The sequence below is a fragment of the Drosophila navojoa genome, chromosome 4, assembly GCF_054131105.1.
Source record: "Drosophila navojoa isolate 15081-1374.11 chromosome 4, UAZ_NAV_1.0, whole genome shotgun sequence".
Classification (NCBI taxonomy): Eukaryota; Metazoa; Arthropoda; class Insecta; order Diptera; family Drosophilidae; genus Drosophila; species Drosophila navojoa.
Genome location: NC_142892.1, coordinates 17,961,217 through 17,987,080, shown reverse-complemented (window position 1 = coordinate 17,987,080; position 25,864 = coordinate 17,961,217). Strand labels below are relative to the sequence as shown.

General features: G+C 37.9%; 2 protein-coding genes across 3 annotated transcripts; both read left to right on the top strand.

The window, feature by feature from the left end:
• Positions 1-394: 394 nt before the first annotated feature.
• On the top strand, positions 395-21,150 carry hid (head involution defective). Of its 2 annotated transcripts, XR_016196641.1 has the most exons (5): positions 395-1,465; positions 15,506-16,085; positions 16,190-16,460; positions 18,998-19,175; positions 19,223-21,150. XR_016196641.1 is itself a non-coding variant. In XM_018102729.2 (4 exons), the coding sequence occupies exons 1-4, from the start codon at positions 1,183-1,185 to the stop codon at positions 19,076-19,078; spliced, it is 1,215 nt and encodes a 404-aa protein (XP_017958218.1). In that variant the 5' UTR covers positions 396-1,182; the 3' UTR covers positions 19,079-21,150. The 2 variants fall into 2 exon arrangements, 1 of the variants encoding a protein (XP_017958218.1); XM_018102729.2 differs by having other exon boundaries at positions 396-1,465; positions 18,998-21,150.
• Positions 21,151-22,281: 1,131 nt separating this feature from the next.
• LOC149091462 (uncharacterized) lies at positions 22,282-23,275 on the top strand. The gene is made up of 2 exons (XM_089260236.1): positions 22,282-22,732; positions 22,798-23,275. Exons 1-2 carry the CDS (start codon positions 22,445-22,447, stop codon positions 23,152-23,154), a joined length of 645 nt encoding a protein of 214 aa, XP_089116362.1. The 5' UTR covers positions 22,282-22,444; the 3' UTR covers positions 23,155-23,275.
• Positions 23,276-25,864: the final 2,589 nt, after the last annotated feature.

Below are 25,864 nucleotides of genomic sequence, written 5' to 3'. Positions count from 1 at the left end.
TGTGTCTGTCTCGCACAGGCACTCTCACACATACATACAAGCTCATGCTCTCGCGCACACACACTCACACATGTGAGCACGACTGGCCGCCTACTCGCTCTTTTTATTTTGCTTTATTTTTTACTTCGCTCTTTGCATTGTGTGTGACGCTGACGCTGTGGCTGGCATTGGCGTCGACGTCAGCGCTGACGCTGGATGCCGCGCTGCAGCTGTGTCCCCATAGCCACAAGTACAGCTCACTACTACCTGCAGCAACAGCAACAGCAGAGGCGGTGGCAGCGGCGGCATGCATGTGGATAAGCCTACGCTACTAGTACCGACTGCACTCTTGAAGTGTGGCAGAGGCAGAGGCAGTGACAGCAGCGACGGCAACGGCGACAGCGACAGCGGCTCTCGCTCTCCCTCTCTTAATTTGAGTCATTTTTTAAACGCGCGTATCTTGCAGATATTCTGCCTCACATTGCGCCGCACAGGCAGTTCAGTTCAGTTTAGCCGCGAAGCGAAGTAAGACGTGTTTTCTCCTCAACCCAAGCCAAGTGGAAATCGAATCGTAGTTTGAGTTAGCGACACGTTTTAAGTGCTTCGTGTGTTCTTTCCACGCACACGCCTTGAGAATTTCAGAATTTTCCGAATTGTTTGTGTTTTTAAATAAGTTGCGCGAGCTTTATGAAAAATGCAAAAAAAATCGATAGCAAAAATTAAAAAAACAAAAACTAAACTAAATTAAATAAATAAAAAAAATTGTAAAAAAATTTAAATAAACTAAAAATTTGAACAGTGAAAAAAAATTAATAAAAATTCATGTTAACTAAAAATCATACGAATGAATAGAAAAACAACAGCAAAAAACAAAATCAAATACTTTGAGTGCTTATGTGCTGCAAAACATTTATCGAGTTTGAAAACTAATGCAAGAAAATGCTGCAATTCTTAATGTTTAAAATATTGCACAAGAAATACAAAATTAATTGAGTGCACGACAGAGAGAAAGAGAGAGCAAGAGAAGAACAATACGAAATCGTAATCGAGTCAAAGCAGGACAACAAAGTCCCAAAAAAAACGAAACACTGCACAACAAAAATCGAATTCAACCAACCAAAAATCAGATAACAAAAATCAACGTATATCCACACACAAACGCACACTCGCACCCACACACACACACACACATACATAGTCAGCATGGCTGTGCCCTTTCATCTGCCGGTGGAGGAGAGAGATGACATTGCCTCGAGTTCGTCGGGCACCTCGAATTCGTCGAGCGCATCGACATCATCGGGCGCCTCCTCGTCGTCGGGCGCCTCAGATGGCGCCAGCAGCATCGCCTCCCAGTCACCCAATACAACCAGCTCGGCCACGCAGACGCCGATGCAGTCGCCGCTGCCCACGGACCAGGTTCTAATCGCCCTCTGCGAGTGGTATCAGCAGCATCAGCGACACTACATCAACAGTGCCAATGCCACGGGTAAGTCTACAATAGATCTATGGGAGAGAGGGGGGAGGGATAAGCCCCAGCTAGTCAGAGAAAACCCAGTTCTGGTCCTAAATGGGTCAGTTTTTGTCTTTCCCCAGCTCTCTAATTATGTAAGTTTCAAGGTTGTCTCACTCATTGTCTAACCGAACTTTTGTTTGGCACTTGCTTCGGTTGGGGTTGGTCAGCGGTAGAGCCACTGAAAGGGGCAGCGAGATGAAAATAGGCGGAAGGGATAAAATGGAAAATTGTTATATAAATTGTTAATAAAAAAATATAATACTTAAAATATTCACGTATTCAAAAAAATTTGATGTACATATTATAATAATTTCTTTATATATTATATATAGAATCTAGGAGTCGAATATGAGTAGCAATTTCCTTACAGTAAAGAATACAACAAGAGCATATTTTAACATCAGAAAAAATGATTTATCTTTCCTGAAATTACGCATAATATTCAATTTTCCGCATAATGAAATACGTGCTTATAATATATCTTTATATGAAAATAAATTTTAAGAATATATAATATATTATTTTCAGAACATATTTCATCACATAAAAGAATAATTATTTATAAAAGAAAATCATAAGAAGATATATAAAATATGCTCTTATATATTTGTTTGTGTTTATATATTATCATATTATATATATTATAAAAAAAAATAATATAATATCTTCAAATTATTTTCTTCTCAAAGATTTGTGTATTTAATATACATCAAAACTTTGTTGTAGGAAAAATAATAAAAATGGCAATAAAGTAACATTTATGAAACTTCAGGAAAAAGAAATACTTGTAAATATCTGCAGAGAGGGAGAAGAGAGGAACTTAGTTTTTTTTTATTTAAGCAATTTTACAATCTACAATCCTTAACCATTTGTAGCAGCTCTCGATCTTTGTGTATGTGTTGTACCATTTTAAAAATCAGTAGCTCCTTAATCAACTATAAATAAGTGCAAGACTAGATCACATAGATCTCTGTCTTACAGAGAAAGGGAAGAAGTATGAACTGTTCTATATTAATTTTTTACCAAATAATAACTAAATAATCTATTAGTCATTCTCTCTCATTCTATCTCTCGCTCACTCTCTTTCTATATATGCTTATATATACCCATATGATTCAATTGCAATTTATGGTCAGCTAGCCTGGTTAATGGCGCGCCTCTGATTACGGCCGAGCTGGCTGCGATAAGTCAATTCAATTGCCAATTTAACGAAATGTAAGCCACAAATTTTCATGCTTCATGCTGTGTTTTAGCAGCCACCAGCAGCAGCAGCAGCAGCAGCAGCACACGCCCACCTTCTGCTCCGGCTCCGACTCCTGCTCCGAGTGCTGCACGTTTAATTGGCACGCGCCAAAAAGGCAAAAATCGAAATAGAACTGCATTCGATTGCAGTCGAATGTCTTATTCGAATTGTGTATCTGTTAGATACGTATCTCTTGTGTGCACGTTTCTTGGCCCAAGAGAACAAAAAAAAAAATAATAACAAAATATTATTAAACGCCATTTGACCTTAGGCTAAGCAGGGGCAGGGGCGGGCCATGGGGCGGCGGCAGCAGTTTTCGGCTATTTACAAAGCAGTTGAGAGCTAACGGTTGTTGTTGCTGTTGTTCGCTTAGCCTTTAGCTGCGGTCAAAGCTGGCCTATTGTGCGCCGTCTCGCTCGCACGCACAGCTATTGCATAATGCGCAGCCCCAGCCCCAGCCCCCTTGTCGTCGGCTGTCAGCTGCGGTCGACTCTGGACATTGAGCATACTCAACTTTGTTGTTGCTTTTGGCATTGTATATTGTTTTTTTTTTTTTTTCGGTATTTTTTAAAATATATTTTTTTTGCTTAATTTTTTTGCTGACTGTCAGCAGCGTCAGCTCTGTGTGACGTGAACGTTCTCCTCCTGATTATTATTTATGCGCGCCCTGCCATGGCATGAATCATATACAGATATTTGGTTTAGTATCTGCAATTTATTGTAGCATTGGCTGAGCATTGGCTAAAAAGCAATCTGCGCGTTGGCAGCTGCCGCTCGTTTGGCTAATTGCCCCAGCAGGAGACGGTGTGTGCTGCAACTGCGCGCTTAGCTCTTAAGCTGTTATTAAATGGCATTTCAAACTAAGCCAACATAGTTGAGCCTCGCCCCGGGCCCCTTGTTAGCACTCGAGCCGCATAATTTATCTAATAGTAACACATTTGAACTAGCGAAGAATACTCCACTCGAGCTAACCCTATAGATGGCTAGATGACAAACCCTTTTTTCGTTGTTGTTGTTGTTGTTGTTTTTTTTTTTTTAGCCGCAGCATCTTCAGCGTGGCAACAGCAGCAGCAAGAGAGCAGGAGTTGGAGCAGGAGCAGGAGCAGCGCTTAGTCATCATCGCCGTCAACTACCAACCCCAAAGCCTAAAATATTTATACATGAATATATACATGCACAAACACATACATATACATGTATAGATGACGCAGGCCCCAAGCCCCAACCCGCCTGGCTTGGCGCCTTTTGTGCTGCGCGCCTAAGTTGCTTAAGCGGCTCCAAAAAAACCCACCCCTAAAACGAGCCTAACAAAAGGTGCAATGACAGTGCGGTGCCCCAAGCCCCAACCGTCAAAACGCCACCCCCCATTGAAGGCAGCAACAACAATCAGGCTAAAAGCGACGCCGTTTTGGCTGCTCTCTTTTGGCCTGGCCATTCGCATCATTCGGCAGTTGCTTTTGGCGCTGTTGCCAACAGCTGTTGCTGCTAGGCGTTGTTTCGCTGCCGCTGCCGCTGCTGCTGCTGCTGCTGCTGCTGCTGTCGACGCTGGCTGCGCTGTCGCTCTTGACATTTTCGACCATTTTGTTTTGCTCAGCAACTTCGCTGGCGGAAATCGTGCGATGAACAAAAATGGCGGCAAACATGGCGACCTTTTGACGTTGGCATTTTTCCTGCTTCCTGCTTCGCTGTTGCTGACCTGGCAACAGCTGACGCGATTGTGCGCACAGCCAGAGAGAGAGAGAGAGAGAGAGAGCGAGAAGGAGAGAGGGAGTAAGAGAGAGTGGGAGTGCGAGCTGCTTGGCAAACAGTTAGCAGAGAGTGATGCTGCTTATTAACTCATGACTCAGGACTCGGGCGCGCTCATTTTGTACAGCCTACACAGCGACTTGTTAACTTTAGCAGCAGCAGCAGCAGCAGCAGCAGGAGCATGAAAAGCAGCATCAGTAGGAGCAGCAGCAGCAGCAGCAGCAATGGCAGTGGCAGTGACAGTATAGCAGCAACAGCAGTGGAAGCCAGCAGGAGCAGTAGCAGTTATAGCAATAGCAGCAGCAGCAGGAGCATTAAAAGCAGTAACAGTAGGAGCAGCAGCTGCAGCAGGAGCAGCAAAAGCTAGTAGCAATTGCTGTAGGAGTACTAGCAGCAGCACCCAGTAGAAGCAGCAACAGCATAGGCAGCGTGAACAGTAATAGCAATGGCAGCAGCAGCAGCAGCAGTAGCAGCAGCAGCAGCATAGGCAACAGTAGGAGCAAAAATAGCAGCAGCAGCAGCAACAGTCAGCAACAGCATCACCATAGGCAGCAGCATCACCATAGGCAGCAGCAGCAGCATAGGCAGCAGCAGCAGCATAGGCAGCAGCAGCAGCATAGGCAGCAGCAGGAGTCGTAATAGCAGCAGCAGCAGCCGGCAGCCGCATCTGCATTTACATTTGCTTTTTCCACTTTGCGGCTGCACAAATGCAAATTTACTCAGCTCTGTTGCCAGGCCGAGTGATATATAAACATACGTATACACACACACACACACACACATACAAATATATATTTATATCTATGTCTCTTTTAGCCCTGGCTTTGTGCATTGTTTTCTTGACTGTTGTTGTTGCTGTTGTCATTGCTGCTGTTGTTGCTGCTGCTGTTGCTGCTGTTGCTGTTGTTGTTCGTGATTTTGTTTTATATTGACCGTGAATTTATTTGCCGCTGTTTTATGCAAATCTCAAATGTTGCCGCTTGTCGCTGCGGCAGTTGCTTTCATTAATTGCTTCATTCAATTTGTGGATTGCAACGGATGTTGCCTGCGGTGCCACAAGCAACAGCACCAGCAACAGCAGCAGCAGCAGCATCTTGTGCTCCATCTCTGTTGCCTCATAAACATTTTGATGACCAAAAAAAGAGTAAAAAATCGATCAATGCAGCTGCCGTGCAGCGCATAAGAAAAATATTGTTTATGCTCGAGTTTAATGCTGCTTGTGGCACAGCTGTGTGGCACATTCGAGCTGGCTTTTCAGGCGACTAGCAGACATAGTTAATACCCTATAACAGCAGCCATGAAAAGTGTAATGGGAGAACTTTTGTATCAATTGAAAATTTGATATATAATTCACATATATTTCATTGGGAATCAGCAAATCAATAGAAATATTTTAGACAAATCAGATAAAAACATTCAAATATATCCGAAGAGAATGATTTGCTCCAATTCCTCTTTCGGCACATTCTGACTTGGTTTCTTCTTATTGCCTAGCCCTCAATTAGCATTCGATAGGGTATTGCTGAATCGTGCTATTCTACATCATTATTCGCCCAACTATGTATGCTTAAGGCAGCTGCGCTGCTCTGCGTTTTTTGTTTATTATTCACACCCATTCAGCGCAATGAACTTTTCACATTTCAAGTTTAAATGCTCGCCAGGCACTCTGCTTAATAAGTAAGGCGGGAAAGCTGGAAATTGACTGGAGCCCGAGTTAGATAGGTACACGGGCGCATAAACTTGACACTAGCTGGCGATGAGGCAAAGAGCTATAGGCGCTACAGTTAAGTAGTAAGTTCTACTAGGTAGCCAAGTGGCTGTCTGGGCGGTGTGGTTGGGTGTCTAGTTGGCTTTTGATTAAGTCTCACACGTCTGAGGCCGTGCTAAATTGTTTGCACTGAGCTGAACAGTGGCGCGACTCTATAAAGATATATACACACATATAGAGAGAGTATACATATATGTATATGGGTATATCTGTGTGTGAAACGTGCTCAAGTTTTTGTTATGAAATTGAGCCTAGACAGCGAGGCGCTGAAGCGCTGCAGCGCTTGAGCGTCAGACAAAAGAAATGCGCCTGGGATGCGCTCAAGGCAAAGTGAAAAAGGATATGCATCAAAAGGAAGCAAACTAAGAACAGGATATGCCAACAGACTGCAGCTACTTGTTATAATTGGCAACACTGTTGAGTTGGTGGGCAGTAGGTGGGCAGTGGGCGTGGCGAACAGAACTTTAAGTCAAACGCCCCGTGGAGAGTTTTGATTTGACAGAGCTTAAGCTTATCAAGCAGTGCTTAATCGCAGCTATTTACAGTGTGATTTGCTGTAACTAACTACACTTAGTATATATACTATGCCTGCTCATTAATAAACATGTTGAGGCCGAGAGGGTGAGGGGGACAGCTATCAGCTGCAATTAACAACGCAAATAACAACAACAACAACAAAAACTTTTACAATTAAACAATAAATGAATTTTTACAGCAAAAAAAAAAAATGCTGAGCAGCATTCGATCAGATGAAACGCAATTAAAATAATTAAAAATGCAAAAAAAAAAAAAAAAAATCAACTGTAGCCGCAAAACGGCAAAATGCACGTTTTATGTGCCACCACCAGCAGCAGCAGCAGCAATAATAATAAAAAAAATATTAATAAATGAAACGAAATTGCAAATGAAGAGCAACAACAACAACAACGAGCAGCAGCAGCAGCAGCAGACACGCTGTCTTCGCTGCGTCATCCGCTTATGGCTGCGTCTGTCTGTCCACTCGACACTAACGTGTCCAAAGGGTTGCCCTCCCGCCCCCCTCCCCTCTCCCGCCGCTCACTACTTGGGTTTCATGTGCGCCGTTAATTGTTGTTAGCATTTTGTTTGCACATTTACTAATCGCATTTGATTGTTTATTGAAGAAGTCGATAGCTGGGCCAACAACTACAACAACAACAACATAGACTTGTGCCCCACGACTCTCTCATATTACGTATGTATAAACAATCAGCCGGAGCCCCAATGAATCAGCTCAACGGACAGCAGCAATTGATATGGCTTGAATTTCGTAGAGTTTGGGGCGAAGCAAGTGCAAAGTGAATTATACAAATTATAACTGTGATTATAATCAAAATGCCCACAACTAGGCATTCACTGAAATAGATAGTAGATAAATAGTGGCCTTAGATAACTGGGTGTACTTAGATACAGTTCTTGAAGACTTTGGCTATTTGGTAAATGCTTCAGAATTATTAAATATATTTATTTGATTTATTTATTAAAAGAAAGCATTTTTAAGCATTTAGGCTATAACTAACTCTGACTTTGCAATTAAAAAAATATATATATATATTTCTGTAGTACTGATCTTTAGTATTATATTTTAAATACTCAATTAGAAAATTAATATGTTTTTAATATGCATTAGGCTTAAATTACATTAAAATAAAAACATATTAAGTACATTTATTTAACTTAAAACATTAAATAATTTTATTTAACTAATTCAAAATAAAAAAAATATGCATATTTTTTTAAATATATCTAAATTTTAATGAAAAATATATGTAAAAATTAATTTTAAAAAATTTAGCTTGATCAAACAATTTTTTTTTTGTACATAAATTTTTTAACCTTTTTTATGTATAAGAAATGATATAGTTCAACGAAATTACATATTAAAATTTAAAAAAAAAAATATATATATATATATTTTTATATATATATAAATGTTTGTATACTTCTTAAATTCAATTTTGTTTCAAAAAGAAACTTATTTTAAATGATTCTAAATTTCAAAGTAACATTTTGATAAACAAGGTGTATTTTAGTTGAATCTATATATATTTTTGCATAAATTTCCTCTCAGCTTTTTTCTATAATTTTAGTCCCTACATTTCGAATTATTTTTTACTTTATTTCGCTTTAAATTTTATTATTTGCTATAGTTCCATATCTTTTCGTATAGAAGTCAAGTTTTTGTTTATTTATTTATTTTATTTTAGCTTAGTTCTTAGCACTCAGCAGTGCTCGCAGCACTTTTAAAATTTATTTGTTGTAAAAAAAAAAGAAATCGAAACATGTGAAAAAAAAGGAAGCAAACACATGCTCAATATATTTTATATCGCTTCGTTTGAGCTGCCTCGCCTTGGGGCATGCCGCTTACGCTAGCTGCGCCAACTGGTCTAAGCTTTTGGCCAAATAGCTATGCAAAGACGTTTGCCAGCACTTTTCTGCGTCAGCTTTTCACAACAGATTGAGATTATGTGTGTGTATGTTGTCGTCTTTGGCTTTGGCAGTATTTTATGGCCCTTTAAGCTGTGTCGTCGCATGGCTCGAGAAATTGAAAAATTGCATTTGTCTGTCGTTTATAAAATATTGAGCATGCAGTTTGCTGCTGCAGGCAAAACGAGGCGCATTGGCTAGAGCATTTTATAGCGATACCCTGGGTAAATAGTGGAGCTATAGGGTAGCTAGTGCGCAAGAGTGCATGAGTTGAAGGGTGAGGTATGGTTTTAAAGGGTATGCAGATGCACTTTAGGCAGTCAATGAAGCAGCTCAAGTGATTATAACAGGGTATAGATCAGTCTATATACCACCTACGCCTACACGGCTTTGTCTTCATGCCTTGATAAGCATTGATGCATTTGAGCCATTTACAGTTATTTGTCTGATTTCCATTTCCATTTCCATTCAAGTCGAAACAAAACGCGTGTTTCGCAGCGTTTCATGGAATTCGATTTGAGCTTTACTTCTGGTTGTCCCTCGGCTCAATCAGCCTCATTCCAATGGGAAAACAAAGGGCATTCCACAGGCAACGTTAACAAATGTTGCATAAATGCTGCTCTTAATGCAGCAATTAAATCAAAGCTAAGCCAGCCAATGATAATTGCTTGCGTGCAAAGTGGTCCACGGCAAAATAAAAAGTGAGTTCGATACGTTGCCCGTTGCCAGTTGACTTGCCTCATGGGGCACGCGTCTCACGGCACGCACAGCCAGCAACTGCGTCTTTAACCTTGCAAAAAAAAAAAAAAAAAAAAAAAAACAACACAAATTGCAAACTGAAAAAATAGTTTAGTTTTTCATCAACATTTTTTATGCTTTTGCTTTTGCTTTTTTTTTTTGTGGCTTTTCGCACGCTTGGTCAGCTGCGCTTGAAGCTTGAGTGGCAGACAAAAAGATGCCTCATCAGCCTCATTAGATACACGATTCCGTCTATATATGCTCATGTGTAGCTGCTGTAACTGACCTCGTCACTGAGCGTTCTTAATTCATTAGATATATAATTATGAAGCTCCATTAGGTGTTAAACTTGATGAAAATAATAATACAAAAAAAAAAAAAAAAACTTTTAGCAGCTCTTGATTAAAATTTTAAAAACAATGGCAAAGGCATTGTAGATGATTTCTGTAACTCAAGAACTTGAATAGGTACTTCAGATATAGTTATTAGAAATAGTATTACTCTTGTTGGGTCAGCCAAGCTGTATGAGTAGTACTACAACATTAAAATAATGAATTTTACTGTTTGAATTTCAAATTCATAACTTTTAATTACATTTCATGAAATGGGAATTCTTATAGATAATTTTATCAGCCATGTGTTATCGATAACTTGAATATAGAGATTCGAAATAATATATCACATTTTCCAGGTCATTAAATTTGTAACACAACTTTTTTATGAATATTAGATATTTAAATTTTATATTGAGATTCTCATAGAAGATTCCAATAGCTAAGTGTTCTCGATAATTTAAACAGCAATTGAAATATAGATATTAGAAATTGCATCATTCTTATATGATCAGCCACTGAGCTACTATTTTATTAATCTCAATCTTTTCAAATTTTTTTATTCAGAACTTTCACTTAATTTCATCACATTACTCAAAAAGTTACGCCACAAATATATACTATATATGTATATCTCGCTGATTCAACTTTTACCTTCTAATTGTACAGAGACGATCTTTTGCCCAGAACTTTCTCCTTTTCGCATTGACTCAGACTTGCGCTTTCATTTCAAAACTCCTTCAAATGATTTCCGCATATATGTACATATAACAGCTGCCAAATTTGTACAAAATTCTCTTGACAATACATAACGGTAAAGCGCATTACACAAATGGATAATTAAAGCTACCAAAATTGGTAATTAACAGTTGGATATGGCAATCGATCGACAGATCCGATCGATCGATCGATCGAGCGAGCGACACCTGCTGCTGCTTGGCATTCCATTTGTTTTTTTTTTTTTTTTGTGTTGCTCTCGTCTGAACTGTATATGATGTATGTTGTTTTTTATTACCAAAATCGTCTAAGAATCTGGTTGACAACTTTGGCTAATAAGTTTGTTGACTGCGATTTCTCTTTAGAGTTCACTTCCTGTATTCAATTAGTCATTTGTGTGCGGCAGACGAATTTGGGTTTTGCCATTACAAATTGTACCGTTAACAGCTTGGCCCTGAATCAGCCGCTTCAGTTGGCAGCCTCGATCGATTAAGGCGAACAGACAGACGGACGATCGGACGTACTCAACATGCTTTTGAGATTGTCGCCTCGTGACAGACAGCAAATCGCCTTAAAAGAACAAATTACAAATTCACTTGATGTAGTCAGGTATGTGTATATGTATGTGTGTGTGTTTGTGCCTGTGTAGGTGTCAGCTGCGATCCACAAATGAGTTGAGGCAGCCGTACATTTTGCGGTGTCAAAAAGTTGTGAAATTTTATGGGAATTTCGTTTATTTATTTTTGGCAAAATTGGTAATCTAATTAAAATTAGTCAGACGACACTCATGGCCTTTGTGCTGTCAGCTCTTGCTGATCGCAATCTTCAGCTCCATCAGAATTGTCTTTTCCTAAATGAAATGTAGAAATGATTCTCGGCCTAAGTAAGCCGTAGAGTCATAGCAACAACTGTTAACTAGCTTTTGGCTGTTGAAAGCGGCAAAGAGCTGCTTAAGCAGCAATATTAGCAAACGGCAAGATCTGGGCTTTCAGGCCCAGTGACCAACTTGGCTAGTTGGTGGGGAATTCCCCTGCCACCTTGACGCCCGCAACAGTCATCGAAACTTGTTTCAATTTCGATTTCTGCGCTGCGACGCAGTTGTTGCCTGATATTCCGACTCGCATTTAGTTGTTAACGTTCTTGTTGCTGTTGCCTTAGTAGTTGTTGTAGTTATTTTTTGCAAACACTTCAAGGCCATCATGAGCAGCATATGCTGCTGCTGCTGCTGCTGCGGTCTCGACTCTGACGTTCTGACGTACGGACTCGACTCGGTGGGGCCTGACATGTAATCAACTGCAGGAAAAAATCAAGAACTGCAAAACGAGACATAGAGCAAAGACTTAGATGGGTCTACGTGAATCCGGAATATACTTTATAGATGTTTAAAATATATTTATGTTATTATTTGGCATATCTATTATTTTTATTAATATAAAAATAGTATGAAATTTTCAATCTTATGTATAGTTTCACAATTTTGCAGCATTTTTAGTATTTTTTTAGTATTTTTAGTATTTTTTACTATTTTCAGATACAAGAAATTTATGTTCAATTACTCAACTATGTTAACATTATTATATATGTGAATTTCAAAGTTTATTTGCTTATTCTTCCTAAAATGTCTCTTGAGTACTTTTTGCACCATTTTCACAATTTTGCAATATTCTTAGTATTGTCAGTATTTTTCTAGTATTTTTTCAGTATTTTTAGTATTTTTAGAATAATTGCAATATATTTTGATTTAGTCAACTATTTTAACATTATTTCTTATTTAAAATATAAATTTCGAAGTTTGCTTATTCCTTATAAATGCCTTTTAAGTATTTTAGCAATATATTTAAGGCTTTTTAGTATTTTAAGCATTTTCAGTATTTTCAGTATTTTTTTTAGTATTTTTTAGTATTTGCAATGCATGTTGATTTAGTCAACTGTTCTAACATGTTCAATGAAAACTCTGATTGATTATAAAAGCCTATATATAAGCTCCACAGGTTAGAGTATATGAAATGCCAAACGTTTTGTTCTTTTGTGGCAAGTAAAGCGTAACACGCACACATACACATACACAAATAAAGATACTTATAATATATACACAGATATATATGCTTAACATTTTTCACGTTTTTCCGCTCGGATTTTTCCTCAAGCAGCGCTTAAATTATTCTTGAGCTTTGGCCAAACGTTCTGCTCAGCTTAACTTCAGCTATTGTTGTCGTTCCTCTGATTGATGTTTGTCAGCTGGTGCAACCTTAACAATTGCATGACAGCATTGCAAAATGAAAAATTCAAGTAAATTACACACATAATTATAGCTGTTGCTGTTGTTGTACTTTATTTTATTTTTTTACTGAGGCGACAAATGCGAGCCGCAATAATCGCAATTCAATTAAACATTTGCCATAAAAAATAGTTTGTCTAAACAAATGCAGAAAAATTGCCAACAATCGGTCACGTTTCGTCACCAACAACAATGGGCTCTCAGACTGCCAACAGTCAACTGCAAGTTGCAGCAGAGCCCGCATCGAGATGCGATCATAAAAATAGAAAATTGCATAGGTGCCATAAACGTCCTAAGCAAGCAAAACATCTAGAGGTGAGACTAAAGGGAAATACTATGAGAATCGGCTAGAAAAGCAAAGAAATTAATTGAGACACACTGTGCATTCAAGTTAGAGTTTGCTTAGTGAATTTTAATCGTATATCATAATATCACATTTTATTAATAATATATATTATAAATTGTATTTCATGAAGTCTTAACATATTCAATTCATCAATTGCCAAGAAACTTTCTGATTCCTGTATTCCTAGATTATTAATAATTATTTTGACATGAATAATGTCAATCATCATATATGAATTTATGTATTATTGATGAGCCTAATGACAATAAAATTAATTTTATTAAATTTATCCGTTATATTTATCCGTTAACATGCATAGTAAATTCTATAGTTTAGCAAGCTGTGATATATGCAATGAAAATTGATTTATATTTATATTTGCGTATTCATAATACTAGATTATAATTTGGTTATGCTCTAGGCTTTAATCAATTACATCAATTATATATCGATTAAGAATTTGAACTTATATTTGACTTGGATGCATCTCTGTCAAACGATATCACAGTCGAAGCCTGCACCACACCTAATAACACACACACACACACTCGTGGATAGAAAGATACTATGTTGCCCACATACTCATATGCAAATGCAATTTTAACACTTGGCAAATAATTTTCCACACAATTTACAATTAGTCGTAACATTTTCAACGCGTCTCATCATAAAGGCACCAGCATGGGCTAATGCTGGTTATATAAGCTGGCCAACAGCAGCTCGAGCTAGAGCTAGAGCTAGAGCTAGGCAATGCCAATACGAAAGATACAAATGCGAAGCCGTAATGATGCCTGACTGGCTGACGTTGTTGTGGACGGGCAGATTTTCAAGGTTAAATGCGACGGCGCACGTGAGCCGCAATGGAGCTTCAGGCAGCTGGTCGAATGAGTGCCTGACTGCCTGACTGCCTGCTAGCTAACTCAAACTAGTTTCAAATGGCATAAAGTATCTGTAAGATACAAATGCGCGCATGAGCATGGAGCAAGGAGTGCCGCTGCAATTAAGCGCAGATTTTTGCCGCTGCAACAGCTGTGAGGCTGCGGTGGCACTCGACTTGACTCGCTTTTCGCTTTTAGCGTTTCGAGTTCAAGGCTATTGGGTCAATTGCAAATTAGTGGCCTGCAGGTTGACGTTGAATGACATTATTTGAGCATGCCGCCAGCCGTATATCTATCTATCTACAAGCTGGCTGAGCCAGAGCTAGTTGGCCTGGCCTGGCCTGGCCGGGCCTGGCCCTAGGCGCAATTAGCTGCTTGAGACATTATCGTGTTTCGGTCAGTCGACTGACGCCGATTGTCCAGTGATTTGTATAAATTTAGCATTACAATCAATCATATGTTGCGATTCAATTGCTTTTTAAGTAAATAAACATTAGGAAATCATATGAAAATATTGCCACAGCTGGGACAACTAAACGGCAAATTTATGCGCATTTCAATTGATCGGCGCTGAAAGCCTTTGCTCAATTTGCATGAAACAGCACAAAAAATAAGAGATGTAGATAAGCAATATAGATGTCTATATAGTATATATATATATATAGGTATCGTACGACAAGTACTTACCGATACTTAGCATACATAAATGTTGATGCTGCTGTTGCTGCTGCAGCTGTCTTATCCTACAGTGAGGATAATAAATATTCGAATATTCTCTTTATTTTTGAGTTGACTACTACTTGTTGGGTTTTATGATCGGGCTTTATGATTGGCATACGGCGAGTGGAACTTGAGGCAATTAAAATTGCTTTTATGCGGCGCTAAAAGCCCAGGCACAGGCCCAGGCCGACCTTAGACACTTCCTTACATTGTCATCGCCGCCGGGGCCAATGACAGCGCGCGTCGCACAGTGGGACAGTTTGAACATTTTGCATGGCAAAAATGTTTTGCAAACTTAACTGGAATATGAAATTGTTAATTGCAATAAATATTATAATTATAATACGATTATAATGATATAAAAAATTTAATAATATAATATTAAATGTATATATTTAATATATATAATATAATAATGAAATTATAATAATATATATTTTAGGCAGAATATTTGTTAGCCATTCTTAATCAGATTTTATTTCATTTTTTGATATTCTGCATTGATATTCTGCATTATTTCTATCTATATAAATTCAAGAATATTCTGAGAATTTATAAGTCATATTTACTATTTATTCGCTTCAATTTCCGTTGGGAGTCTGACCCTCTCATAAATTCTCTAGCAGCTTCTATAGTCCATCTATAAATATTTTTAGTTTTTTAGCAAGCACTGGTCCCACTGTGCGTCGTCCACCTTTGTTTATTTAGTATCAACGTATTATTATTATGTTTATTGTTGCTGAGCTGATCTTAATGAGAATTGTATTTATTTACTATTTCTTTCTCTTTTTCTTTTCGACAGCGCCGCACATCTTTCAGTATCCGCCGCCGCCGAGCCCCTCCTGCTCGATGGCCCAGTCGCCCAGCTATACGGGCGGCGATATATTCTTTGCCCATGGCGTTTACGTGCCATCACCGCCGCAGCACCACCAACAGCACCACCAGCAGCACCACCAACAGCAACCGCCTCGCACACCGCACACCAACTTGAGCTTTGCGGGCGGGGAGGAGCTGAGCTTCTTCCGGCAGCCGTATCCGGCGCCGACAACGCCGCAGCCAATGCCACAGCAACCGCAGCCGACGCCGCAGTCGGCGCCGCCGGTGCACTATAGCCACAGCTATCCGCAGGTCTCGCACATGCTGCAGCACCATCCAGCCGCCTCCTACGGCCACCCGCTGCCGGCTGGCGCCTACTACGCCACCTATACGCCGCCACCCACGCCGAATACGGCGAATGCCTCCACGTCGACGGGCGCGGCTGGGGCAACGGCTGTGCCCTTCGGCCGCTACGGCGTCCATGGCCCAATCATGGCATCGACACCCTTGGCGCCAGGCGGACCCAAGATGCGTCTGCAGCGCAGCCAATCGGATGCGGCCAGACGGTGAGTAGAGCAAAGGCAAAATCAATTGCAGTAGGAGAGAGGAGAAGCAAGTGAATATATATTTATATTAATCCCGCTCCCTCTATCTCTCCCATTATCTACAGCAAACGGCTGACCTCAACGGGCGAGGATGAGCGCGAGTATCAGAGCGATCATGAGACCAGCTGGGACGAGTTTGACGATCGCTATGACAACTTTACGGCCGGACGCGAGCGTCTCCAGGAGTTCTGTGGACGCATACCGCCGCGCAAGAAGAAGACCAACTCGAGTTCGGGCAACAACAATGCGAATCCATGCAGCAGCAGCAGCAACAGCAACAACAGCAGCGGCAGCGCCAATGAGAGCAACTACAGCCAGCAGCCGGACAAGGAGAAGGTGAGTGCAGGAATCCCTATGCTAGGCATAGGCATAGGCATAGCCATAGTTCATTAACTTGAGCAGCAGATGCTGGCACGGCTCCAGATGACACGTGCTGGCATTATTCAAAAGCCCAAGTGGCCTAAAAATAGGCAGAGCCAATGACAAATTGCCAGAAGGAGGCGAGCAGAGCCAGTTCCAATTGGAGTTGCGGCTCGAGTCGAGTGCATATTTCAAATGTGGCATAGGAAAACTTTGCACATGCTAAGAGTGTGATAAAAATTAATTGCGCAGCGCTGCCGGCGTTGCGGTTGCTTCTGCTCTGGAGACAGCTGCGCCCCTCCGGCCCCGCCCAGCTAAGTGAGCTCCCCTCACGCCCAACACGGCGACTTTATGTTAATCGAAGCAAGTGTTGTTGCCCCCACCCCCCCTCGCGCTCCAGCGACTAGTTTAGTCAGTCAAAGAATCAGCCTTTGTCAGCTGTCAGGCTGCATACATAATATACATACACATATACATTATATTTTATATATATATATTTATAGACACATGTCTCTCTACGAGTACTTCATTGTGTTCAAGTTGGCGCACTTTTATATATTTTTTTTTTAATTATTTTTTGCCTGCGCAATTAAAAGAAATGCAACCTTCAAGAAATTGAAACGCATGACACAGAGACTCGAGGCAGAGACACAGTCATAGCTAGAGCTATAGCTGCCCACTTGATACCATTCCCCCTCCTGCTCTCCCTCTCTCTCACTTGCTCTCTGGCTCTCTCGTTTGTTGTTGTTGCGTGTAATTTATTTGCATTGCGCTTATCGTAACACTTTTGCGAACACACTTGGTGGGGAAGCTGTGCGAACTGCGGCGATTCGCCTTATCGGAAATGAGCTGTAATGAGATCGTGAGAATATTTATAATCTGAATTGAGCACAATACAGCAGTTAGTATCTATCGGCGTTTGCTTGGCTTGCATTGAGCATATGTATGTCAATATTTGTGCAAAGCTTTCCATACTCATTCGCGAAGTCAGAAGAGTATATTCGTTTTGTGCAGTCAGTCAGTGTCCGAGTTGAGTAGAGGGTTGAAATATATATAGTATATATAATCGGAGTGTGTGTTCTCTTATATGGAAAATATCTTAAGCTGCATAGAAATAGTCTAAATAAGTTAGTAATAGGCTTATTAGAAATATAGTCTTATATATTATATATTATACAATATTATATTATATAATATTTTATTATATAAAATTAATATTATTTTGCATATTATTCAAAGTTGTCTTAAAAATAAAATTCCTTCCTAATAATAATATAAAAATATATAAAAAATAAAATACATTCATAAAAAAAATAAATAAAAATATAAATAATCTATTATAAAAATATTCTACCAATAAAAAATATTTATATTAGAAATTAAATAAAAATATAATTAATGTATATTGATAATATTTTAGCAAAAAAAAAAGAAATCATCTTAAAAAACAATTAATAATAAATATAATAATATAATATAAAAAAATTATTAATAATAAAGATATCAAAAATATTACAACATAATAATATTTAAAAAATATGATATAATCATATTAAATAAATAATTAATACAAATTGAAATATTCTACAATAATATAATAAATTCATATTGGAAAATAAATAAATTAATGCAAATAGAAATACTCCACCATGAGCTGTCATTGCTCATTATGGTAATTGCATTACAAAGTGCATTAGCTATGCATATGAGCAGCACGGGCTTTAATATTTCTCTAATAGTATTGTTAATATTTTCAAATGAGAGTTACAAGTGCAGCAAAAGCCAACCAATTAGGCCTAAATGCCACATATTTAGATAGACAGACGAGTTGTCAAAAGAATGCAAACAGATGCGCCAAAGAGCGCCTTTTCAACTCATTTAACAAATGCACAAATTCTATTAAAATGCGCCCAAAAAGTAGAATCTCTCTAATTTGCATAATAAATATTGTGCAGTCATCATTTACACGTGCCACACACACACACACATGCACACTTGCACATGCCACAATGCCCATTGAAGCGTGAATGTACCACAAATAAGTGGCATAAATTATTATTATTATTATTGTATATCCATTGAATGCGATAAACGAAATTGTGAAATGATAGCCGCAGCGCCGAGTGCAATTGAATGGACTAAATAATTATGTTAGCTATTGACCAGCCATTGACCATGTCCATAAAGACACACACACACACATATATATATGTATGTATATGTGGGTCACTGACATGGGTTCCGGTCTCTTGGTTTTTGGTTTGATTTACGAATGGGCCGCAGCTTGGTCTGTTTGTGTGTGTGTGTGTGTGCGGTCAAACTAGCAGAGGGCACGTGACTTTGTTTTGTGGAGCAAAGCATATTTATATGACCCCAGAGGGCAATTGTTTAACTGACTTTTAGGGTATATAGATATATATATTACCTAACTATTATTTGATTATAAATATTATATTGTATATTTCTTAGCAATTATTTAATTATGCTCTTTCTATTGCTTCTCTCCATTTTAGGAGCAACAGAGCTTCACTTGGCCCACAGTTTTCACCGTCTTTGTGCTCGCCGTGGGCTGGGGCCTGTATGCAGCGCGATGAAGCAACAACAACAACAAGCATCTCTAATAATCTATATATCTATATATATATACTTAAAGCAACAACAGTTTAATCTATAGTGAAATCAGCGAACGCATAGCAAGCCCGCATACATAAATATATATACATACACACACAGACACACACACACATGCATATATACATATATAGAATGTGTATAAAGTTAAGGCGGTTGACGGGACGCAAGAACAATATATAAATGTATTTGTATAAACATATTCATATTCACATTTCTCTCTCAGATACTAACACTAATTCAAACTGCTCAATTGCAAATTGTAGACTGGCAAAAAAAAAAAAAAAAAGACTAAAAGAGTAAAACAAATCAAATGATATTCACAAATATTTTTGCTAAAATATTAAATGCATATTTTTCGATATAGAGAATCACAAATTGAAATTGAAGCTCGAGCATATTTTTGTAAACTTTTTACTATACAACAAATCAACTAGAAACTGCCATTTTTGAGATACTTTTTGAGATACATTTTATAGGCCGGTCTTCCAGCAATCGAATATCTTGCATTTAGCTTTGCATTTCGTAATATCTTACAAATATTTAATGGAAACAAAAAACAACAGTTAATGAAAATGAAAACAAAATCCTGCTTCCATTTATATTTTCAATATTTTAATTGTATATTTTTGTTTATTTTCAATTGTTTGTCAAACAACAAAGTTTTCAATGTCTTCGCTTTGTAATTTCAATTACAAGAAAAATTTATAAATATATTTAACAATATGAAAATATCTTTAATATTTGTAGCAATTGCTTTAAAGTAGTTAAAATTTTAATTGAACATAAAATAAAACAACGTATTTAGCTTTAATTGTTATCAAAAATCCGAGAGAAAAAAATCCCACAGAAAAACAAAAAAAAAAAAGAGAAAAAAAAATGTTTTTTGTATATAGTTGATATAATGCCATTTTTGTGATGATTTTTGTCTATGGTTTATTATACATACATACATACATACATACATGCATATGCAGATGTTTTTAGTTAAATTTGTTAGTCAGTAAGCTTTGATTTTTCAAGTGGATTACATTTTGTTCATTCTTCAAATTGGTCTCACAATCTAGTTTTAAGCACACATTGTTCAAGAAATTTGCGCAACAATTGAAATTTACCAAGAGCACAGGGAAAGGTTGGACGACACATTTTCAGGTTTATCTTTGGTTAACACACTCAAAGCCAAGCGTTGAATGATCTCTAAAAACTGGAAATTTATAGAACACTCAATTGATCTCCACAGCTAGCCAAAGTCAAAAGTCAAACACACATACACACACACACGCGCGCAGTAAATCAAATTTATATTTTTGTCCCCTTTCTGTATATTTTGGCAAATTTTAATTTCAGTTTTGCCCAAATTTCTGAACGTTTCAATGCTAATCGAACAGTGGAAAACAAAAATACCGAAATGAAAACAAAATAAAAATATATTAGAAAATGAACATATGAAAAAAGAAAAAGAAAAAAAACTATTCCCAAAAATCGCATTGATCTCATGGATTTTTTTTTATCATTTACATCAGCAATTTTTTACTTGCATTGAGAAAATATTATTGTAAAAGTCTAGGGTTAAGATCGCCAAGCGTTTTAGTTTACATATTTCTTAATACTAAGTTTTTATGTCTAAAGTTAAATGCAAAAACAAAAACACAAAAAAAAAAAAAAAAATCAAAAACTACAAAAATATGGGAAAAAAATTTACATCGAATCTAAGTAAATGTATTTGTTTATCATATGTTAAATGCTTGTAAGTAGCGCAATATTTTTTGTTAGCTTTAAGATCAAATCATTTCGCAAACAGCAAACGGAAAGAAAGAGACGTAAAGAGTTAGAGAGAGCGAGAGAGAGAAGATACACTAGTTAATGTAAAAGCAGCAAGCAGCAAAAGTAGAGAAAATTTTGTTTAATAATGTTTTTTTTTTCTTACGTATTTTTTTTTTTTTTTAATTATACATACTTACATTTAATTTGTATACAACTATTCCAAGCCCCCAACCCCAAAAACAAAACAAAACAACAAAAAACTCAATGAAAATTTTTGTAAATTTTTCTAAAATGAACTCAACGCAAATATTCTGTCACCGGCCGCAGCGAAGGAGCAATTCGCATTGCTCTTTGGCTTGGCAGTGGCAGAAGTTGGCGCCGATTCATTCTAATTAGTTTTCACATTGATCTCGGTAAAGTTTTGTGGCCGCGCGCCCAGAAGTCATCAAGATTTTTGGTTGCCATAAACTGAAGCAAGGCAGAAAGAACAAGCAAGAAACAAAATATATATCAAATGAATCACATAGCGACAAATTTTTTGTTTATTTTCTATTCCATGCGACGTACTTCCGACCTAAAATTAAGTAATTCGTAAATTCGTAACTCGTAATTCGTAATTTGTATATAGCGCAAAAATCGAAATGCCATTTTTTTGTATAGATCGTTGGTGCCAAAACAGTTGAATTGTGTGTTAAGCAGTGTAGGATGGAGCTGCCAGCACCGGGAGTTCGCATTGAGAGCTGCCGTCCTAGCACTCACGCATTCGATTCAAAACTCCCAATTATAAATAGAGTTAAGCTCCCCCTTACAATATTTTCAATATGTATTTTTCTGTGTGTGGGAACACAACATTTATACAACTTGTACATTTTATCTTATGCTGTAATTTAATATAAATAAAAAAAAAAAAAGAAAATATATAAATATATAAATTATCACTATGATCTCATGAATATGTTCATAAGACGAAAGTATATATGTAAATTAAATAAATACGCATAAATATATATAAATCTATATGTAAGAAGAATTATAAATGCGAATGCACAAAAGAAAATACATAAAACAACAAATAAAAATTTTTAAAAACAAAAAATAAAATCATTTTTTGTCTTCTATTTTCTATGCAGATGATGGAATTCTGGATGTAATTGTAAGAGAGGTGGCAGAGCTTCTTAAGCATATTTGTTTATATATTCTGAAAAAAGTATATGAATATAGTAGTATATATATGTCGTATCACTTGTGTTATCCGAGTGGGTTAGGAGTGAGAATTTATTATCACTAAGACAACTATAGCAATTACTGAACGTCGTCCCGATGTTGCTGGGTGAAATCGACAGAACAGTGTGCCATTCATATCGATTCAAAAGCAATTTTGTTCATGTTCATAACAAATTCTCTATTCAGGCATTCTACAAACACTCGCCATATCGAGCAAATCGAAAAACGAACACATTTAGTTTAGCAACATTTATAAAAATACTTTATTTTGTACACATATTTTTCACTAAAAATATTTTTATTTTTTTTTATTTTTTTGTCAAGAGAAAGGATTGTTAATCATGGATGAGTTGGTCGATCAGCTTTCCCCCAAGATATATGCACGAAATGTGGTAAGAGCCCTTGCCAAGCTGCAGAATGGGAAACATAGTTACGTGCCTGTCGATGATATCGTTGGTATGGTAGCCCAGCAGATGCGTCGCAAAAGGGACATGGATAACGTCAAGGAGCATGTGCTGAAGTCGTTGAACAGTATGTTTGATTTGGGCATATTGATTCGCAATAGCAGCTTCCATTACAATTTCTATAAATTCCCCGAGCTAACCTATGGATGTCTAAATTCGGTTAAAGTAAGACGACAGTAATTAATGTTTCTAATGCGGATTTTCTAAATATGGTACTGCTCTGAATACAGGGACGAAGGTACAAAGCGGGCGGCCGAAAGCCCTACATTAGACCTAAGAAACCGATTGCTGCGAGACCCAAGCGACAAACAATGGGTAAATATCAAAGGAAATGTAAGCCGGCGCCCATTGTGCCTGTAGTGTGCGATTGCTGTCGTTCGTCTGTGATGCCGTTCGTCAAGGTATTCAATGAAATCAAAAAGAACGCTTTCGATATGGTCAAAATGCAACAGATCAAAATAAGTGACTCAGAAATGGACGAATCGGTAGATCATCCAGCGAACATAGCACAACGCTTTGACTTCCAGCCCCCCACTATGATTGTAATGAACTATGAGAATCCACTAGAAGAGCAGACCACTCAGTAGAAGAGACCCAGCAGGTGGCGCCATCTACATGTCAATTTCTTAAATTTTTTCAGTTAAGCAGCTAAAAGTGAGCATTTATCTACGCGTTTAGGCCAACAATAAAGCCCCAAAGTATGCTCCATTTGCGGCTCGAGTTTCAGTTTTAGCCAAGCTGCACTTGCAAATTATTATTATTCACATAACGGAATCTGGATTCACGAACTCAGAAATTGATTCATAATTTCGTTTTCTTTGATTATTTCAACCCTCGCATATTCGTATTTTCGGGTGGTTGGCTGCCCACTTGAGCGTCGCACCGGGCCGCAGGCTAAGCCAATTTGTAGTTTTTGTGGTCGCGGATTAAGTGCTCATAATTGTGGCAGTGCAGCACGCGACTCGCCGTAACAGGATACGCGGCAGCGTGCCACATGAATATGATGTGTTATTAACGGCTTAAGCAGGCGATGATAATGACCGACGACGCGACGCCAGCTCTGGCCGAGAGCTCGGCTATTATTTTCTGCCCAATATATACGAGTATAAACACATCCGCTTCCGTCGTGCAGGCAGCTGTCAATCAAAGCGAGCCGGCATATTTAATTTGAATTGCGTTTTCATACGAATCACAAATCTGGGCACACGCCTTCACAGCAAACGGCCTAATTTGACATTTGAGCGTCAGCGCGTGTCGTTCGCAGTCCGTCAAATGGCCCTCGATGAATACCCACTAGTTTTCAATTAAATTTTAAGCTAAACTAATCAATACGCCGCCCCCACACTGATGTGCCCCCCTCCCCCTGCCGCCACGTAGCGTCTAGTTTATGATAATTACTTTTTGGTCCAACACCTGCCAGCAGCAACAGGCGAGATATGGGCCCTTCGATTGGGGGGCCTGACACTGTCAAACATTGGCAATTTTATTGTTCGCCCAAACCACGGCCTCACGACCACAAAGGCAGCGCCCGCCCCCATCGCGCCCGATTCTAATTATTAAAATTATAGAAACGGGCAACATTTGTGCGCAGCCATTTCCGTAAATTAAAGTTAATTAACTGCCTGCGGTTAGCGCAGCCAGAGAATAATGCTAAATTTAAGATCATAAACTAGCTGCTTTGAAATAAAAGAAGAGACAATTTAAATACATTTTATGTGGATATGTATTTCATAAAAAAGTTTTCGAAAAGTGTACACATTATATAGATGACTTTTTTTTAAATCTGGAAAATTACGAAGAATTTAGAATTTTTTTTTAAGCTGTTGAGGTGGCCGTTTAATTTTTGTACATCTATTGCAATGGGCGAGCAGCAATGAGTAGTAGAGTACATAGAATGTTAGTTAGCAGTACGCTGTTGACTCACTGTTAGTTAACTTAATTATGTTAATATTCTGTAAGAATCATTTTTATATACCATGATTCCCTATATTTAATGAGCTCAGGATGTAATATTTGCATTCAAAATATTTATAATATAATTTTCAAAAATTCTATAAAACAAATTAACTATTTTCGGAGCTTTAAAATATAGTGAGTAATGCTAATATTCCGAATTTTTATTTTCGAACTTTTTTTTACCGATTTATGTATAACTTTTGTTAGTTATATTAAATATATTGATATATGTATATGTACCTCATCAAGAAGGTTATTTTTCAATCTACAATTTAGCATTTAAGCTTTATTAATATTAATTTGTGTTATATGCTTTATAGGCCTTTGAAGTTTAAATTGAAAAATAAATAATTAAAAAATAATATTAATGTTACTAACTGGGTATAGAAACACATACAGTATTTCAGGACACATCGTGCCATTTAGGAAAACCATTATAAATATTTGATGAGAATTAATTAATTTGCTTTAATCTCTTTCCATCTCTCTCTCTCTCTCTCTCTCTCTCTCTCTCTGCAGATTCAAATAATCAAAATTATGTTTCAATTAAAAGTGGCTTGGCACAACTTGAAAGCCACTTAAAGTTAATTCAATTATAATTTAAGCATAATTATAGTCGCATGTGTTTCGGTTGTAAGAGAGTAGCAGTGTAATGCCAACTAATTGCCTTTCAGCATAAAAGTTGCAAGAAAAACTAAATAAATTTCATTACACGCTGGATAAAACCCCCCAGAACGCTCCTCAAAGACAACCCAAAATGCAGCGGGAGCAAAAATGCATTAAAAATTCATTACAAAGTGCACACAGAGTTCCTTCCTCTCTTTGGCAAATGTAAGAAACGTGTCTAGTCTCCGTGTGCAACTCATGCCACAAGTAGCTCGAGCTGCTTTAAGAGTGTAAAATTATTCCGACTTTAGTCGGGTGCGAAGCTGAAGTTTGTCTCTGTGAAGGCAAATGATTGCCAAGCTTGATAGCAAAGGGATATATTATCTCTGCTGCATGTCTGCTGAAGCCTAAAATGGTCTCAGCCTGCAGGTCATGAGCGAAACTCATAAGGCCATGGCCAATGGCTAAGGGAAGCAGCGATCATAATCAACGTCTTTTGCCACTTTATTGACAAACTAATAAAAACATGGCAAGATGGGAGAGCTGAAGTGAGCTGAAGGACTGACATCAGAGACCGGCAGGACTCGGACAAAACGATTTATTAAAATCCCTGTGCATGGCATACATAAAAAGCAGCGCCACTGACCGTTGATATGATGAGTAATTTGCTTTTGGCTTTTAATGCTGCAGACCATGAGCATGGAGAGGACATGGATAACGGCAAAGGCAACGGGA